The sequence below is a fragment of the Pteronotus mesoamericanus genome, unplaced genomic scaffold (genome assembly GCF_021234165.1).
Source record: "Pteronotus mesoamericanus isolate MK-2021 breed Mesoamerican mustached bat unplaced genomic scaffold, CSHL_Meso_final contig_657, whole genome shotgun sequence".
NCBI classification, from domain to species: Eukaryota; Metazoa; Chordata; class Mammalia; order Chiroptera; family Mormoopidae; genus Pteronotus; species Pteronotus mesoamericanus.
Genome location: NW_026555229.1, coordinates 14,199,672 through 14,217,942, shown reverse-complemented (window position 1 = coordinate 14,217,942; position 18,271 = coordinate 14,199,672). Strand labels below are relative to the sequence as shown.

At 46.4% G+C, this 18,271-nt stretch overlaps 2 protein-coding genes across 5 annotated transcripts in view; one reads left to right on the top strand and one right to left on the bottom strand.

Annotated features, from left to right (window-relative positions):
• CASP7 (caspase 7) overlaps positions 1-18,271 on the bottom strand; it is a 35,004-nt gene continuing 16,733 nt past the window's right edge. For all 4 annotated transcript variants that reach the window (XM_054581758.1, XM_054581759.1, XM_054581760.1 and 1 more), the window contains exons 3-7: positions 6,785-6,921; positions 6,309-6,437; positions 5,179-5,354; positions 4,688-4,817; positions 1-1,390 (exon numbers count right to left, since the gene is read on the bottom strand). In XM_054581758.1, coding sequence (XP_054437733.1) covers positions 1,161-1,390; positions 4,688-4,817; positions 5,179-5,354; positions 6,309-6,437; positions 6,785-6,921 — 802 coding nt within the window. In that variant the 3' untranslated portion in view covers positions 1-1,160. The remainder of the gene's footprint in view (positions 1,391-4,687; positions 4,818-5,178; positions 5,355-6,308; positions 6,438-6,784; positions 6,922-18,271) is intronic.
• LOC129077188 (guanine nucleotide-binding protein G(I)/G(S)/G(O) subunit gamma-5-like) lies at positions 10,158-10,464 on the top strand. The gene has a single exon (XM_054581549.1). The coding sequence runs from the start codon at positions 10,158-10,160 to the stop codon at positions 10,362-10,364; it is 207 nt and encodes a 68-aa protein (XP_054437524.1). The 3' UTR covers positions 10,365-10,464.

Sequence of the window (18,271 nt, the reverse complement as noted above, 5' to 3'; positions counted from 1 at the left end):
CTAAAAAGTTTCAGGTATCTATTAAAGCTAAAATAGATTATTTTTCACATAGCAGGCAATACATAGATTATCTGACAACTGAATGAATGAATGATTGAACGGCAGAATATCAGGATGTCAGGGAATATAAGTAGATCTGTTCACATTATGGGCACGCTTACACTCACTCCCTATTCCTCCCCTGCCTCATTCACTCTCCCTTGCTTCACTGCACTGCAGGGAAATATACTTCCCAAGGCCCTTGTCAACTGGCTTCCAGGCGGGGCTGGAAGGGTAGGTGCTGGAGGAAGACTCCAGGGCAGAAGACTGCGCCAGGGTACCTCTCCATGCATGCCTCACCTGGAGTTTCCCCCTCAGGCAGCAGCTTCACCCTGCCGTGGCTCCATTTTCCATAGCCCCTCTCCTCCTCGTTGGTGGGTCCCAGCTCCCACCAGGCAGCCCCTCACTGTGGTTCCAGCTCTGATAAGTGATCTCCGGTTCTGGACTCAGGGAAACACACTGCCTCACAGCTCTAGGTAACAGCTTCCTTGTATCTGGCTTCTCTTTTATCATCTTTGTAAGTCAATTTCTTTTATTCAATTCCCTCTATTGAAACACCTACAACGGCTTTTGTTTTCCTGGCCAGATCCTGACTCATACTTAACAGTCATTAAATTATTTTCCCCTGTAACTTAGTTGGGGATCTGCATGAGAATCTGCCCTAAGCCACGGAAAAAAACTCAAATCACACTCTCTACCGACCTTGTGCAATACAGGGGGGTGAATACCCGCTTGGCTGTGTTTTGTCAAGCACCGGGACTCTTTTTGCCAGGTACAAATATGACTCTGGCTGTCCACCAATGTCACCTCCAGTCACAGTGGACGCAGCCAAGAGGCATCTGCAGAGGTCATTTTTGTTGTATGTGCTATGTGTGACAACAGGAGGAAGCATACTTAACAACAAAAAAAGAATCTTCAGAGGAAATTACAAAGTCATCAAATAGATTAACATCGTGGAAATTCAGAGGACATAAGACAGCACCAGAGTTTCTTTCCGTTGATTCAACAGATTTTCCTGAAATAAAAATCCTTTAGAATTTACAGATATTTCAAGAGCATCAAAAAAATATCCATCAACAAATAATCGATTGCTTTTCAGCTAAATCGCACCCCTGGAATGGTCATTTTGAGAAGATGAGCGTCTTGGTGAGCATGGAGACCACACAGGGGATCTGCTTCTTCGCATGGAAGCGGGCATCGTTGGACTGAGACTCGCAGTACCTGGCCACCCTGTAGTTCACTCTGGTGAGGATCTGCAGGATGTCCAGGCTTCTCCCATGCTCGTTCAGGGTGGAGCAGAGGGCCTGCACAAACCACGAGCCATTTCTTGGGTTCCTCCAGGAGTAATAGCCTTCAAAGGGAGAGAAAGATCATCAAATCAGTTGATTACGGCCCTGCTCACCACTGAGAGTAGCTCTTGGTGTTTGGGGCTTTCACACAAGCTTTTCTGAAAACATCTCCCTCCATCCTGCCTGCGAGTCTCTAAAGAGAATTACACTGGTGCAGTCAGAGAGCAGGCATCTCAGGTTTAAAGGGCTGCTTGAAGACACTCAACAATATATGTCAGCACTGATACCTGTCAGAGACACGCTGAGCAGGGAGCCTCCCAAAAGACGTGCTGGCAAATGCTCCGTAACTGGAATCCCTGACCACCCTTTGGGGTGAGTGCTGCTTTTTAATCCAAGCAGGGGACCTCAGGGAATTTTGAGATGTGTTCCTGCTGATGAGGGAGAATTATAGGCTGGTTCCCGCTGAAGAAATCTGGGAGTGAGAGGTGGCTTAGGGACAGAGCCAGGAGCGTCTGCTGCTCTGAGGGGCCAGCTCTGTGAGGCATGCATATGTTTCTCGTGGACCACACGTGGTCTATGGCAGAGGAAGCTGGCTGCTGGTTTGCCCTGCGTTCTATCCAACAGGGTTTCTTGTAGGGGCAAGGAGACCTCAGCAGAAAGAGGCTGGACAAGTACCCAGGAGGATGATCAGGAGCTGAGGAAAGAATCACAATGCAGAGCCAAGAACGGAGAAGCAAATCCAATGGTGAAGGAGAAGCCGGCCCAGGGAACCTAGGGGCTCATGAAAATGCCCAAGAGGAAGGCATGTCATTGGTCCAGAGCACAAGAAGCCAAGTGACATGGCACCTGGGTCTTACCCTTAACTCACTACCCTCCCTCTCTACCTCCCTCCCACCTTTGACCGCAGGAGAATTTAAAAAAGGGATCTGTAAGTGAAGGAGGAGGTGAGAAAGCTGGAGGATCAAGGTCCCTTAGCACCTTGGCCAGACAGCAGGGCTGATTTGGAATTTGGAGAAACTGAAAGCCAAGCCAGGTGCAGGATTTTAATTATTTTCTCAGCCTGCACACACTAGCTACAGTATTGTGACTGCCTCTGACTATATATTGTCTAGCAGCTTAGCATAAGCAGCAACGCTATGGATCTGCTGGAGTTTTCATTTAGGAGCAAGAGAAGATTCCACTGCCCCCATACCCCAATTTAAAAGGGTGGGGTGAAATGTAAGCTGTATTTGGTTTATGTGATGAGCTGTGCTCCTTCCAGCCAATTGGTTACACCGATTTGATGAGAACTGGGTTATTGTCATTATCATTTATAATAATCAGTTATTAAATAAGTGTATACTAAACAGAAATAACCTATCTGGTACTGTGACTGAGGTGCACTCAGAATTCTTAGTACATAGAGCAACTACCAGCACGTGGACTTCTCTATGGTGTTAGCGGTAGGACAACGCATTTTGTTTGCGAGGGGGTGCCACCTAATTATCTCATTCAATACAGGAACCTGCTGAGGCTAAGACATACACTCCCCTCTCGTTGCATTACTGCCCCAGGTCTGTCTCCTCTAACCCCTGTCCTGCGTGGTCTCTGAGATACCTACTGTACTAACACAAATCTTACCCTGTGACTCGCCTACCTGAAATAGTTCCCTTGCACCCCATATCATGGCGAAGTTCAGGCTGCTTAGCACAGCACACAGCGCCTACCACAATGGGGCTCCCTGTCTACCTGTCCAGGTTTGAACTTGCCCATACCCTGCATCCTGGGTGGTCACCTCTCTCTCTCAATTGCTCTGCCACGTGAGGGCACAGTGAGGAGGCAGCGGTCTGCAAGCCAGGAAGAGAGCCCTCATCACAAACCAAATCAGCCGGCGCCTTGATCTTGAGCCTCCCAGCCTCCAGAAATACACTTCCGTTGTTTTAAGCGCCCCAGGCTGTGGTGTTTTGTTACGTCTGCCTGGGCTGACTAACATACCCTTGGTGTAGTCTCAGGAGTTTTATGAATGACCCCTCAGCACTCGTTTTGGTAAGCCATCTTTCTCTTTCCTCTGTTTGATTTTTCAAGACTTAGTTGTTATAACGGCTCTCTTTTTTCTTAGGGAAGCCTCTGTCACCTGTCTCCTGAGGGTTCACCCTTCTTCCTTGATTGCCCCCCAATCCCGCTCAGAGCACCTACCACCCAACCTCTGAGTCTGCTCACAGACAAATGTCACCGTTATACCACCTCCTTCTCAAGAGCAGGAAGACCAGATTATTTTCTTAAACTTTAAAGCTTGTGAAGTTATCATTCTCACAAAACCTGATCTGTAGATCCTGTCAGAGATGGTTTTCCAAACACTGGGTGACTTACTATAACTAATACCTTGGTATCAAGCCCTTTACAGATTACTCGATAGCTGGAAGCATTCTGACTTAGTGATGGTTTTTACCTCGCTGATGAAACAAAGGAACACCTTTCACTGAAGTGACTCAGGCAAACAGAGAGCAGGTTATCTCTTCACTGGCATTTTGCGGTGTTTGTTTATAGCTTGTGGTGTACTCCTGTAATCTTGGCCTGTGCTATCTAGCTTTATCGTGTCTTGAAATCTCCTTGTGACCTTCAGCATATCGCTTAAGCTCACCCAAGCTCATTTTTTTCATCTATAAAATCAGGATAGCGATAACACCTTTCCTAACTACCTATACAGTTGCTATACGGATATGTGGTAAAAGACATGAAACACGCTCTAAATTTAAAGTGCTATAGGAATGTTTGCTCTTATAACTGCCGATGATAACAGTAGTAATACACGAGGGAATCCTGCTTTCTAGGAGAGAAGAGTGAATAGATCCCTGCAGTGAGCAGAATACTGGCCCCAGGGATGTCCATGTTCTCACCTGGGAACCTGTGCCTGTGTCACCTGACGTGGCAAAAAGGACTGTGCAGATGTGACGAAGGTTAAGGGATTATCCTGAACTATCCAAGTGGACCTGATCTAATCACAGGAGTCATTAAAGGAGGATGACCCTTCCCAGCTGTGGTCAGGGTGTGAAGTGAGGAGGGAAGGTTCAGAGGGATGTGGGGCTGTTGACCCTGAAGCTGGAGGGAGGGGGCCAGGGCCAAGGATCGTGGGAGGTTCCAACATGCTGGAAAAAGCAAGGACGTGGGTTTTATCCCCTACAGCCGTGGGAAGGAACGCAGCCCGGCCAACGCATGCTGGAATTCTAACCTTCAGAACCTTAAGGTCATACATTTGTGTGTGTTAAGCCACAATGTTTTTAGTAACTGATCACGGCGGGAATGGGAAACGAATACAGCCCCAAGCCTACCCGCTGATAGTGGAGTGGCACGGTCCTGTGAGCAGACAAGGGACTTCATACCTGGAACTGTGGAATAGGCGAAGAGAAAGTCGGCCTCAACTGGGACCTTGTACTGGGGAGTGGCATCTGTGTCACTGATAGGCCCCGAGTCGGCCTGGATCCCGTCATCCAACTCCGTCCCCCGGCACGCCTAAACAGCAAAGCAGAGATCACTCTGTGGGGCTGGGAACAGAAACGTGTGCTGTCCCCTGCTGTGCCCCGGTGCCTAGGACTGTGCTTGGCCTGTACTGGGAGCTCTGCCATGATCGGATGAGCAACTAAATGAGTGCTGAATTGGTCAGCAGAGCCAATAAAAGTGTTGCAGTGTCTTAAAGAAACCCTCATGATTTGTGGTCTGCAGCAAACACAGAAGCCAAGCATTTAGAGGTAGGAAAACAAAACCCAAATTGGCACACCCCCGACTGAAAAAGCACAGAGATCTGTAAAGACAATACAAGTCCCTCTGTAACCTCTGCCCGTGTTCAGTGCGACTGGCTTTGACGAGGGAGTACCTGGATGAAGAAGAGTTTGGGTTTCTCTAAGAGGGTTTTGCATCTGTCCCCCCGAAAATAGCTCGTCAGTTCCTTGATTGCGATCATGCCATCGGTGCCATAAATTAATTCTTCTTCTCCGTGGCTTAGTAAGATGCAGGCGAAGCAGGCTGAATTTCTGTGGTCCTCCTCAGAGGCTGCCAGCAATCAATTCAAAGATCAGAAAGTTAAAACAAGCCCTGTGGGACCTCAGAGGTAGGATTCCCTTCCAGCCTGGCAGCTCCCTCTGACAGAGAGCTGTTTGTGGGGAGGAACAGCCCTCCAGAGTGAAGGAGGTCCAGTGAAGATTCTAGAATTCTCAGCCAGAAACCAGAACGGAGCTATCTCCTGAGAAAGTGAGCCCCACCCACGGGGGAGGTTCAGGCAGCTGCTGGGAGGCAGCATTTTGGGGTGCTGACGGGGGTGACTCCACTGTTTTTTAGGTCTGTGACACAGGGCAAGTTCCTTTGCCAATCTGTGCCTTGGTTTCCCTGTCTATAAAATGGGTACGACAGTACCTATTAAATGAGTTAATATTTGTAAGGCAGCCCACGCAATAAGGGTTGTGCAAGTATTTGGTAAATAAAACATCATGTTAAGTGAAATAAGCCAGTCCCCAAAAGATGAAGACCTTAGCAGGTACCTAGGAGTCAAGTTCACAGGCAGAAAGCAGAATGGTGGTTGCCAGGGGCTGGGGGAGGGGGTAAAGTCATTCTGAGGTATATGAGGATTATTCTTCTGTATCTACCAGGGAAAAGTTTAAGAGTAACTGTGTGGTAGGCAGAATGATGTCAGTTTGTGACTTCTCTAGGAATTAGCCTTTTGAAATCGAGACTGTTCTGTAGAGACAGATCCTGTTTATTCTCTTGCTATTATATAAGCTGACTTCATCTTTTTAGGGAAAGATGTATGTTTCCTAAAAGAGACCCACTACCCTGGAGACAGGTATGGGAGGCGTGGAGGAAGGAAAGGCTTCCCCTGCTAAAATCCCTGTGTCCTGCAAAACATCCTCCAGAGACTGGCTGGGGCCCCGCCCCTATCAGGAGCAGGAAGAACACGGGGCAGGGTGCGGGGCGGGGGGCGGGGGGGGGGGGTTGGGGGGAGGCACGCACCATTTTTCAGCAACTCTTTCATCTTAGCGCAAGAGCAATCATTATAGACGACCACGTCGAAACCCAGGTTTCGGAAGCACTTGAAAAGAGCCTCGGCGTCTCTGTCTGTTCCGTCCCGGACGCTCATACCTGTGGGAATCAAGCAGCGGTTCATGATGAGCAATCCCTGGCTGAGTACTGCATGCGGCATCATTCGGCCAGGCACCAAATGCAGCCAGATGGTAACTCTCTGCTGCAGTCAAGGCCAAACAGCTGCCTTCGATTCTTAGCTCACACACATGGTAGGACCCCAGACTAAAAGTTCCCGATTTCTCTGCATCCCTTTCTCTTGGACATGCAAATACTATCTACGAAGGGGCTGTCTGCCACAGCAGATGGGCACAGCATGCTCTTCTGAAGGTCTGATACAAACCTTAACCCCAGCTGAAGAAGGTGGAAGAGAACAGGAAAGGTTAGCCCATGCCCAGAACACCTACTTGTTGATGGGTCGAAGTTCTTGTTGTTTATTATGATGCATTTGCCCACTTTCTCAAAATTCATGCTATACACATAGGTAGGCCCTCCATCGTGGGTGGTCTTGGTTGATTTCCTAGAGCCACTTTTCTTCTTCACACTGGAGGAATAAAAAGCCAGTCAGGGGCTGTGGTTCTGAGAAGTCTGAACAGTAGTGGCTTGTTGTTTTCACTACCAACCTGAAAGCTGCCTAAGAAAGCTGCAGTATCTGTGACAAAAAGACCTGGGCTAAACAGATGGCTCTGTTTAATAATCACATTTAAAAAGAACGTGCGTCTTGCTCTGGCGAGTGTAGCTCAGTTGGTTGCAGCATTGTTTCATGGACCAAAAGTTTGCAGGTTCGATTCCAGCTCAGGGCACATGCCTAGGTGGCAGGTTTGGTTCCCATTCAGAGTGCGTATGAGAGGCAACTGATCACTGTTTCTCTCTCACATTGATGTTTCTCTCCCTTTCTTCCCTCTCTCTAAAATCAATAAGCATGTCCTTGGGTGAGAATAATAAATAAATAAATAAATAAATAAATAAATAAATAAATAAAAGGAACGTGCATCTTAATTTCATTAGAAGCCAGAGGAATGCAAATTAAAATCACAACACAATACCAGAATGGCTGCAACGTGTTGGTGACCATTTGCAGCACGCAGAATTGTCACATATTGGTAAGAGCCTACTTTATACATCCACTGTGATCACTGGCAGAATTCTATGAAAACTGAGCTTAAACATAACCTGTGAGAGAGCAATTCTACTCCTGGGCATGTACCCCAAAGTGAGCAAACATGTCGCCATAGCATGACAACAGCATGTGGAATAATAGCCCCAAACAGGAAATAATCCAAATGTCTAATTGCAATGGAATGGATAACCTGATGAATGTTCATATAAGGCACATCAGACAACAATAAGAATGAAGAAAAACCATGACAACATGAAGCCTCGTGAATGAACCTCACAAATACAAAACTGAACAATATAAAACTTGGTCCTTTTAAAAAATCTGTTCTGAAAAATTGCTGAATCCTTACTACCTAGAACAATGCTTGGCAGATAAGTTGCTCAATAAGTATTTTTTATAAACTACAGGTCAATCTCCCTTATGAATATAGATGCAACAAGTCCTTAACAAAATATGAGCAAGTGAAATCCAGCAATCTATAAATGGGATTATGCACCAGGACCAATGTGATCAATCCCAGGAATATGAGGTTGGGTGGACTTCCAAATATCTATGAATGTAATACATCATATTAGTAAAGAACAAAAACCATACCACCAACTTGATTGATACAGAAAAAGCATTTGACAAAATCCAACACCCTGTTATAAACAAAAACACTAAAGAAACTAGGATGGCGGTGGAACTAACTCAACTTGAGAAGGATGTCTATGGAAAACCCACAGCGTCGCATTTAATGATGAAAGAATGAATGCTTTGCCCACCAAGGTCAGGAACAATCACACATGTCCGCTCTTGCTACTTCTACTAAATACTGTATAAGAGGTTCTAGTGAGGGGAATTAGGTTTAAAAAAAAGTGTTATATCAATGAATGAATGAATGAATGAATGGAGTCTAATTCCCTCACTTTTTGGATATGAAAACTGAAGTCCACAGAGAAGCAGGGGGTTGTCCAAGGTCACCCAGCTTGTGGTTGGCAAAGTGGGACCATCAGACTTGCAAGTCCGTGTTCCAGAGGCAGATGTCCTTGAATATTTGTTAGAATGATCCACCCACCATTCTGCTCAAACTCTTGTCAATGTTGGAAGAAGTGAAATTGAAAACTAAGCATATTACCTGGCAACTGTGGGTCCAAGGACGCTTCACTCTGGGTTTTCACTCTTACTTGTTGGGGTTTCTCAGAATCCCTGAAAGAACATGGCCTTCCCCTTACCCCCTTATGCCTTGGTCCAGATTACAGAGGAGCTCTGTATGTTAAGACTTCAGATTCCTCCACTTTTGTAAGGCTGAATTTCTCCCACAGCAGTTTATTTTTAATAGAGAAGTCTCCTGAATCTGTTCTCCTAATGCCTCCCTCCCTTGTTTGTTGTCCAGGTACAGGTGACGCCAGGTTCTCTTCCCACGTCTTGCCCCAGAGGCAGCCCCCAGAGGGCACTGGACTTGGGGTCAGGCAGGGGTCTGCGTCCCTCCTCCCCTGGGACCTGGCACCTGATGCCTTTCCCAGAGCATCAGCCTCTTCTTCTGCAAAATGGAACCTTCTGTGACTGTCCCAAAATTAGATGGGGAATTGGTGGGAGCAGCTAGTCCCATGAAGCCTTTTCCTCTCCCAGGCCTCTAAAAAATCGCAGAGGAGTATCAGCAAATCGCGTTTCTGCACTATGGAAGGACCTGCCGTATGAGATGGACTTCCTTATTGCTGCCCTGATCCCTACTAAGAGTGTCCTTTGTGCGTGTGAAAATAGCTGCACACAGCCTCGCACAGGCACACTATCTCTGGTCGTTAGTTGATGCTCCTGAGGTAGGTGGAGGGAGTGTCACCACATCCATTGTGTAAGTCCTAACAATGACAAGCACCAACTTACTACGGCTGGGATTGTGTACTCTCAACTGCATTTTCCCATTGACTCCTGGCAGGTCTGCAGGTCACTTAAGGCCACCCAAAGACCCTAGTAAGAGTAGCACTGAAGCTGGTAGGCTGGAGGGCGCAGGTAATGCACTAAAGCTCTTTCAGAGATAAAATTCTACTGTCGTCTTTGGCAATATGGAGTATTTTAAAACAAACCATACTACGATATCAGAGTGATAAACAAGATGGGATTTCTTTTAAGCTGTCATCAGTCCGTCCTCCATCATGAGCAAAAAAAAACCAGTGAGCACCTTTTATAAGAAAAATAGTGTTGACCCTGGCTGGTGTGGCTCAGTGGGTTGAGTGCCGGCCTGGAAACCGAAAGGTCGCCAGTTTGATTCCCAGTCAGGGCACATGCCTGGGTTGTGGGCCAGGTCCCCAGCTGGGGGAGTGTGAGAGGCAACCAATCAATGTATCACATGCACATTGATGTTTCTCTCCCTCTCTTTCTCTCTCCCTTCCCCTCTCTTTAAAAATAAATAAATAAAATCTTAAAGAAAAAGAAAAACAGGCTTGGGTAAGTTAGGTGGGAAAAAAAAAAAAAAGGAATTGGTTTCTATCAAAATAGAATTCGGAAAAATTAACTGTTGGTTTTTTTTTTTTAAAGGAACACAATAGGGAAATAAAGACACATACACTTTAAAGAACACGCTTTCCATGGTTAATGAAAAATGCCTTAAAACTGAACATGGGCTGCCCTGCTGTCTGGTCCCGCGGACCCACAGCCAAATAGGCCCAGTTGTTGCGTGCACCATGTCTGGTTCCTCAAGTGTCACCGCTATGAAGAAAGTGGTTCAACAGCTCCGGCTGGAGGCCGGGCTCAGCCGCGTGAAGGTTTCCCAGGCAGCTGCAGATGTGAAACAATTCTGTCCGCAGAATGCCCAACATGACCCCCTGCTAACTGGAGTATCTTCAAGTACCAGTCCCTTCAGACCCCAGAAAGTTTGTTCCTTCTTGTAATGAAATGAATCTTTGAAGGTATTCTAAACCACTTTTCATGAACCAGTGAATATTCAAAGAGAGCTAAATCGGAAGCCTGTACAAAAAGCTTATTATCCTTGTCACACGTGCCACACTATACAAACTTCGGCTTTTGTCAGTCCTTAACATCTACCTCTCTGAATTTTCATGAATTTCTACTTCACAAGGATGATTATTTCATATATACTGGCAGCGGCATACAAATAAATACTTAGTATAAATGGGGGAAAAAAAACAAACAAAAAAAACCCCTGAATATGAAATGTGACTCTTCTCGGTAAATATCTCAAAAGGGAGGTAAGGAAAATTCCCCTTACCTATTCTGCCCCTCATCTGAACTCTTATTTTTCAAAATGAACTTAATATTTGCTTCCTTTTCCTGGGTTTGAGTCAGCCAATATCAATTTTTCCTTCTAACCAAAATAGCTTTTTGTTACACCCAGGTCTTCCCAGACCACGGAAGTGTATTAGGAAGTGATAGTCAATTCATGCCTATTGAATTTCTCTAAGAGGTACTGGCCTTGGGAAAACCCCATCTGCAGCTGAACTGTGGGGAACAGACCCCCAGGATCAGCGTCAAGCATGTAACTGGAGAGATAAATAAAAGGAGGAAGTGGTTACCAAGAAGGGATCAGGGAGATCGCGCTGGGGGGGGGGGGGGGGAATGGGGCTGAAGTCCATCGCTCATAGATGCGTCCTGTAATGATCAGAGTCCAAAGAGATTAGAGCCTGCTACCCGACAGTTGTGAGGCTTCAGGGCATTTTCTAGGGCTTCTCTCTCTTTCACCCCCTTGTGAGAACTGTGCTATTCCTTCCATTTCGCCAATTCTCAATGCCGAGGTCTGAATTCCCCACAGTCTCACATTTAGGAAGGGAGCTGATTGCTGAGAGACAACTACTTTAGGGTAGAATCTGGTCGCTGATTCTGCAAGAACACAGGACAACTGTTTTTGCTTAAATATTTCTTTTGTGTGTGACATCCAGTACTATTTGGAGACGCTTCTGGCTTGACAATTTTTCTTCCTTTTTTTCCCTTGCTTCTCTCATTTCCAATGTTGAGCCGTAATAGCACCCCTCAGTTAAAGAACCTGGGGCAAACATACGTTTATTCAGTTTATTCGCTCCCACAGTGACCAGCAAGGACAGTCTCTACTTCTTGCTTGAGCCATAAAAGCAGGGTCTTTGATCAAAACCACAGAGTATTGTGAAAAAGAACAAGGAAGTTCTGTGTTCTGATGACTTTCAGTAAGTCGTGTCAAGCATGAAATAAAACAAAAGGGCGGAACAATGAGAACAACATGCTACCTTTTGCGGGGGGAAGAAGGGGAAAATAAATATCTTTATATTTGCTTGCATTTTCATAAACTCTTGAAGGAGGATATAATGGAAACATCTATGGATTCCAGGCCTGGGCCATGTAGGTCGAAAACCCTGCTCCACCACATAGCTTAGTGACAGAGGGCAAGTTACTTAACCTCTCTGTGCTTCAGTTTCCTCATTCAAAAAAAGGACAGAGATACAGCATCTGCTTCAGAGCTTTATGAACAAGTTCATGTTGACAAAGTACTCAGAACGGTGTGCAGCATGTAGTAAGTTGTTATTACCGTGTTATGGGTGGCCAGGAGCAGGAAGGATAGCAGGAAAAATGGGGAAAAGAATTTTGACTGTATGCCTGTTAATACATGTAAGTTAATTATTTCAAAAGACTGAAATAAAATTATTAATAGTTAAAAAGTCACTTGCTGCAAATGGATTCCAAGATCTGACCTATTTTGAGGACTGCTAGATTGTTTTATGCTAATTATTGAAAGGGGTCCCTAGACACTCCATTTTTCTGTTTCCCAATGTGGTTTTACCCGGCTCCCTAGCCTTTTAAACTTACAACTTTACATATATATCTCATGTAATCTTTACATCTCGGAAGCGTTAACCCTGTTTCACAGAAAAATATTAAACTAGCTTGTCCAAGATCACAAAGCTAGACAGGGGTAATGGCCAGGTTTACTCTGAGGCCTGACGCTGAGCACCGCCTAGTCTCACAGGCTTCGCCCTTGACCTAGAGAAGCAGCATCTTGGGCCAGGCGTTTTCCTGAGATGCTCCCAGCCTCAGAAGTTTGAGGGTCTCAGCACTAAGCTGTCTGCCCACTGCATGGGCGCTCTTGGCTCTGGCCTTTCATTGCTGTCTCCACTCTTATGTCAAGTCCCCAGAGGCTCTGAGAGCCCACAGGGGCAGAGAGCGTGCCCGCCATCCCCACTCCCAGGGAGGAGCACCAGCTGGCCCTACCCTATCAAACACACTCTTCATGTGGGTGCAGCCTGTGGGCCCTTGGCTCTTGGCTAGAAATGTGCCCTGGGAGGCACATGTTGGGGAAGGTACCCTTGGGCCGCAGGCAGGTTGTGTTTAGGGCCACGTGTGAGATTTACGACTTCCTGTGAAACCTACAAGGTCTCCCGTGGTAACAGTGGAGCTGAACACTAAACTGAAATTATCAACACAATCAAAATGCTTCTGGGAAATGCCACGTTGTCTGCAATGGCATCCTTGTTCTCGCTGGTTTGCACGAAGCAGGTGAGCGCCCAGCGCGGCCTTGGCGGTGCTGTCACTCACCCTCAGCACAGTCCAGGGAGGAAGACTGGGTGACCCCGATGCTAGCCTCTCACGAAGAGTTATCGTCTGTTTGGAAATCAATTGCCAGAGCCAAGCAGGTCATCAGATAAACAACTGCTATTGGACAGAAGCAAGGGCCTCAAAGGCTCCAACGAGATTGTGCTAATTAATCGGTCAACAGCAGAAAGCTAACAGCAGTCCAGGGGTCCGCTGGGGGGCCGTTTCTCCCAGGGTGGGAGCTGGGCGGGGAAGGAGAAGGGTAATAAGAAGCTTTCAAAGATCCAGATTAGAAACTTCTTCAGCTGCCCATCATCTCCCCGAGATAAGATTTTCTAAAAGTGGCTGTTCTTGTTGTTCCCTCTTTATACAGGGCCTTTCAGCAGAAGAGGCTGGAACAAGGGAGAACACAGACCCCAGGAGGTGGGCACGCTGAGCTTCTTTCACGTTTAGATCCATGGAAAGCAGCCCTTCTCCTAAATCTGACCAATGGTGCACACGGCAGGGCGACCACTTGGGCACCCCTAGGCCGCTTCAGTCAGTGCTGGTGTAAGCGCTTTATGCTTCTCCAAGGGCCTTGGTGGTCAGCACCCCATGTATCCCGCAAAGTCCAGGCGAGAGACGTAAAAAAACACAACCGGTAAAGTGGGCCGGGTTATCTTAAAGCCAGATCCTCTCACTTCCCATATTACCTCCTTCTCCCTTTTTTTTCTTCCCTTTATCTTGACTTTTTTTTTTTTTTTTTTTACATTGTGAAGACCCTGGCCAAGATTATTAATTTAAAAAGAAAAACAGTGTTCTTGTTTTGGAACCTGCTGTTAAATGTGACACTCACGATAAACCAGACCAGTGAACTGAAAGTTCTAAATCCTCTTAAAGGCTCATCTGCTCCACTATGGGCTACAGGTTTTAAAAAAATAAACCTGGCTAGGAAATCACTGTGTTTGGGGCCTGATAAGCAAGACTGCAACAACTATGAGAGCCTGGTGCAATGACTTAGTAACTGTATTTTAAGTGCGCACGAACGGGCAGTCCATTTACAGAAGCAGGCCGGCTCACTACGATGCTTCCTGACCCCCCTTACTGTTTCTTGGGGCTGCATGTCCTCCCCAATATGGGCGAGCACCATTATCTTCCCTTCCCAGATGCGTTCAGACACGCTCGAATCTCTGCTTGGAACACAGATCAGGCCACAGCACTGCTTATCAGCAAGGAACTGGATTATCTTAACTGTATAGGTAGACAGCCATTTTGGGGGGGCCTCAAATTTCACAGTGTGAGGCCAACTCAGTCATTTCAACAAAATCAAGAGGGAAAAACTGACAACCTACGCTCAGATGGTTATTTATCTAAAAAGACCTCCTTGAAGAGTCTACAGCAAAGTCTAGTCAGAAAACATTAGCAGAAAAAACCAGCCAGTCAGCTTTCGTTACCAAGAAGTGAATGGTGAACAATCTCAGGAAGTGCATGTGAACATTTCTAATCCATTCTGGGTGCAACTGTAATTTGCCCCATCACCGGCGTGGATAAGTACAGTTTTCGTTCTCTCCCAGATGCCCCGGCCTGCTCGAGACGTGAATTATCCCTTTCTGCATTCGGAAGGACCTCGCCAGACATTGCACGCGAGCCCGCTGCCGATTTATCTTCTCCGTGACTAAAATTCCCAGGAGCTCTGTCTGTGTGCAGACGTTCATCAGCTCGAAAGTAAACACACCCCCAGGCACACATTTCGCCAGGGCTGGTTCATTCCGAACCAGGGCTCTGGTTTTCGTAGCTGCTTTGTCTAAATATTTTCGGGATGATTCATTCATGGTTTCAACACTTCAACAGAGGGCATTCCCAACAGCCCTGACATACCCATATGGAGGCACAGAGCAAGACAGAGAGAGCAAAGGAAAGGGGCAAGGCCATATACCTCGTGGCTCCATCCCAAAGCACCCCCACTGGCATCAGAACAAGGCTCCCCGTTGCGATGAGAGGCAGCGAGTTTCCCTCTTCTCTGTAATAATAAAAACTCAACATGCTTGGAGCTCAGTAGGAGAGAGGAGCCTGGCACAGCCCGCCGGACCCGAAGGCCTGCAACGGAATCAGCAGTGAGCTAACCGCTGGAGTGTTCGACAGGACCATTCACACGGGGGCTGAAAAAAATCACATTGGCTTCCCCGTTCTCTGCTGCCCTGCAGAAATGCCCAGGCTCCCCACGGCAGCATCCTCCCCGCCCCGCAACAGCTCCCCAGGGGCAAAGAGACTGGCTCTGTGCATGAGGTCCAAAGGAAAAAAAGACTCAAATTTCCACCGAGATGCAGCCAGTAGCACCATCTTTTAGAGCAAAAAGCTGGAAACAATTGGGGAATGGCTAGGCCAGGGACCAATAATTAGAACAAAATGCTATACAGCTATTGAAAGTGAGGAGCCCACAGGGCCCCCGAAAGGCCCACTCTACAAAAGCTGGCGAAAGACAGCCCACACAGGAATACAGCAGAATACGTGAAAATGATACGTAAGTAAATGAACGAAACAAGAAGTGAGTTCCGGGTGAACCAAACAAACAGCTTAGACTCATTAGGTTACTTTTTTCCTTCTAAAAGTCCTCAAGGTACTAATGCCAATAACAAAAGACTAGAGAGGCCTATCAGGTGTCTCAGTTTTCAAGTGTTGTTCAATGGTCTTGAATAAATGACCCAGAAGTCATAGTTCCCCATCTCGCCCCTCCAAATGCAAAGGGGGAAATGTGAACACATAAAAACCTGACACTTGGTAAAAACAAACAGCTCAGCAAAGCTTTTCTCTATTTCCTGGTTCAGGGTCACAATCAGTGAAAGGTATGAAGCTGATGAAGTCAATGTCCAATGGCTGCCACTCCGGGCAGGCCTTCTAATCATTTCCACCTCAGGCCTGTGACCAAGAGAGAAAACTGGCTCTGTGCATTTTTCTCTGAAACTCAGTTTGCACAAATACCCTGGGAAGCAGAGTTAGTTTAAAACAGGCCGGGGAAAGAAAAAGATTCTCTCCCCCTGAATGTACTCCTCTTCCACGTTTCCGTCTTCCCCCCAAATAAAGAAGCAGAGTGGGCCCAGTTAATTTTTATTAACTGACAACAAAAATTGACAGAGGACTCTAAAAAAAAAAAAATCATTCATGGGAAATAAAAGGACTGAATTCTCTTTAAAGAGCCTAAAACAGAGTGGAAGATGTGGTGGGGTCTGCGTGCCTGCGAACTGGGAACAGTTGCCACACTTCAGTCCTCACTCTTACACAGCCACCTCATCCATCTTTGTCACTGTCCCCTGAGCATATGCACACGCACCGTAACAGATGCCGGCCAGGCACAAAGCCGTCAGCTCCAGCCCCAAGCTCCTGGCTGGAACGTGTGAGGCCACTATGCACGCTTTCTATCTGTGGCCACGTGTTCCCTTGAGAAGCAACAGCTCCTATTTTCATAGCCCTTTTCCACTTGTAGATTTTGTTTTATACTATGAGTGTTTTAAAATTTCTATGACTATGAAAACCTCGTTTACTGCCAATCCTCATTTTTGTCTTTTAACCTTAGAGCTTACCTTTTCGTCCCCTCCAGAACAGCGAGGACCTAAAATAACTGGAGGTATTCTATACACTTTGCACAATCATACGGCCTCAAAGGCTCTCCACCCCGTCACTGTGTTTCCGACGTGTGGCTCGCTGCCCTGGACACATGCCCTTGGCCGTCTTTGTGCAGGAAGTCCGCGGCCTGTCCCCTGGGAACCGCTCTCCACACACCCTGCCCCCCCACTTCAATGAAGAATTAAATTTGCTGGCCCACTTGGGTAAAAGGAAAAACCGCTCTGCTGGTGGACCGATGTGGCTGAACAGAAAAGGGGAGACAACTGTACTTGAACAACAATAAAAGAAATACTAAAATAAATAAACAGAAACATGCTCGGAAATTTCAAGATTCACCTACATCTCATGAATATGCTGTTCTAATCTAAGGAGGCTGGTACTAAAAGAAATCAACAATTCTTTACCTCTTCTCTTTGACACTTTAAATATTCAAAAAGACCAACTCATGTATTTTTTTTCTTTTTAAGAATTGGGTGTCATCAAAAGATACAGTGATCAGTAAAAAGAAAATGTGGCTGACTAGTTTGATGTCACTGCTGTTGTGGGTGGCACTTGATGTAAGGGGGCGGGGGGACACTGGACTCCAGCTTAGGCCTGGGACGTGGTCCTGGCTCTGCTGGGTGACTATGGGTAGAGCACATCACCTCTCTGGTCTTAACGTCCTTTGATTGTTATAGAAGGAAATTGGGTAAATTACCCTTTAGGGAGTCTTCCAACTTTAATATTACGATGCTACGATTTCTTCATCAGGTTAAGTCAGCAGGCTGACAGTTACTTTCATTTTCACAACATCCAGTGGGCGGCTGTTCACACCCCTATTATACAGACAAGGAAACTGAGGCACAGAAAGGCCCCAGGACTTGCTACAGTCCCTCAACTGATGAGTAGGAGGCAGGGCCAGGATCTGAAACTGGGTTGTCTGACTCCACTGTCACTCAAGTGGTATCGTCCCTGCCTCAGATATAGTACTAAATTTTTATTACTCTTTATATACAGATTTGGGAGACAGGCATCCAGTATTGTGGAATCAGGATTGGAAATCCTCCTTTACTAAAAAAGTAACCACTCCCCAGCTATGTTCTAATGTTTCTTTCCTCTTAGGGGGCCCAGATCTATCTGGTCTCTTTCAATCAACCTTGTGACTGAACGGCTTTCACTTGGAAAATATTTTTTTGGAACGAGTTAAGGTTTGCTTTATTTGTTGTTTTCCCCTCCAATTCCAAAGCATTGCTGCTTCTAACATTTTTTTCTTTCTCCAAACAAAAAAGGCAGGCCACCTGAGTCTTTCTTATAATGACATAAATAACACATTTTTTATAGGGACTTGTTTACAATATAACACTCACTAGGGGAGAAACCCAAGTTGCCATCCCAAGAAAGAAGAGTCCCAGCCAAGTGGCATTTATTAAACACACTCCAGGTGGACGAAGGTTGGAACGCAAAGATGACACAGAAGAGGGAGCTCATGTGATCCAAGCTGGTGCCTCCAAAAAAGGAGAATGTATCAAGTTCTGAAAATGAGCCTTTTTTCCTGCTCTCTTCACTCAGGACCCAGAAGCTAAACTAAGCCCTGGGCAGGGACACACAGGCTCCACTCAGGCAGGGGGCGGGGGTGGGGTGCGGGGGGTGCATGGAATTTGAGAGGGCATTTGCTACTTTTTTTCTTTTTAATTTCCTTTGA

Bases quoted from the DNA above. Each gene is read 5' to 3' on its own strand.
- LOC129077188 (XM_054581549.1), top strand. From the start codon at position 10,158: ATGTCTGGTTCCTCAAGTGTCACCGCTATGAAGAAAGTGGTTCAACAG.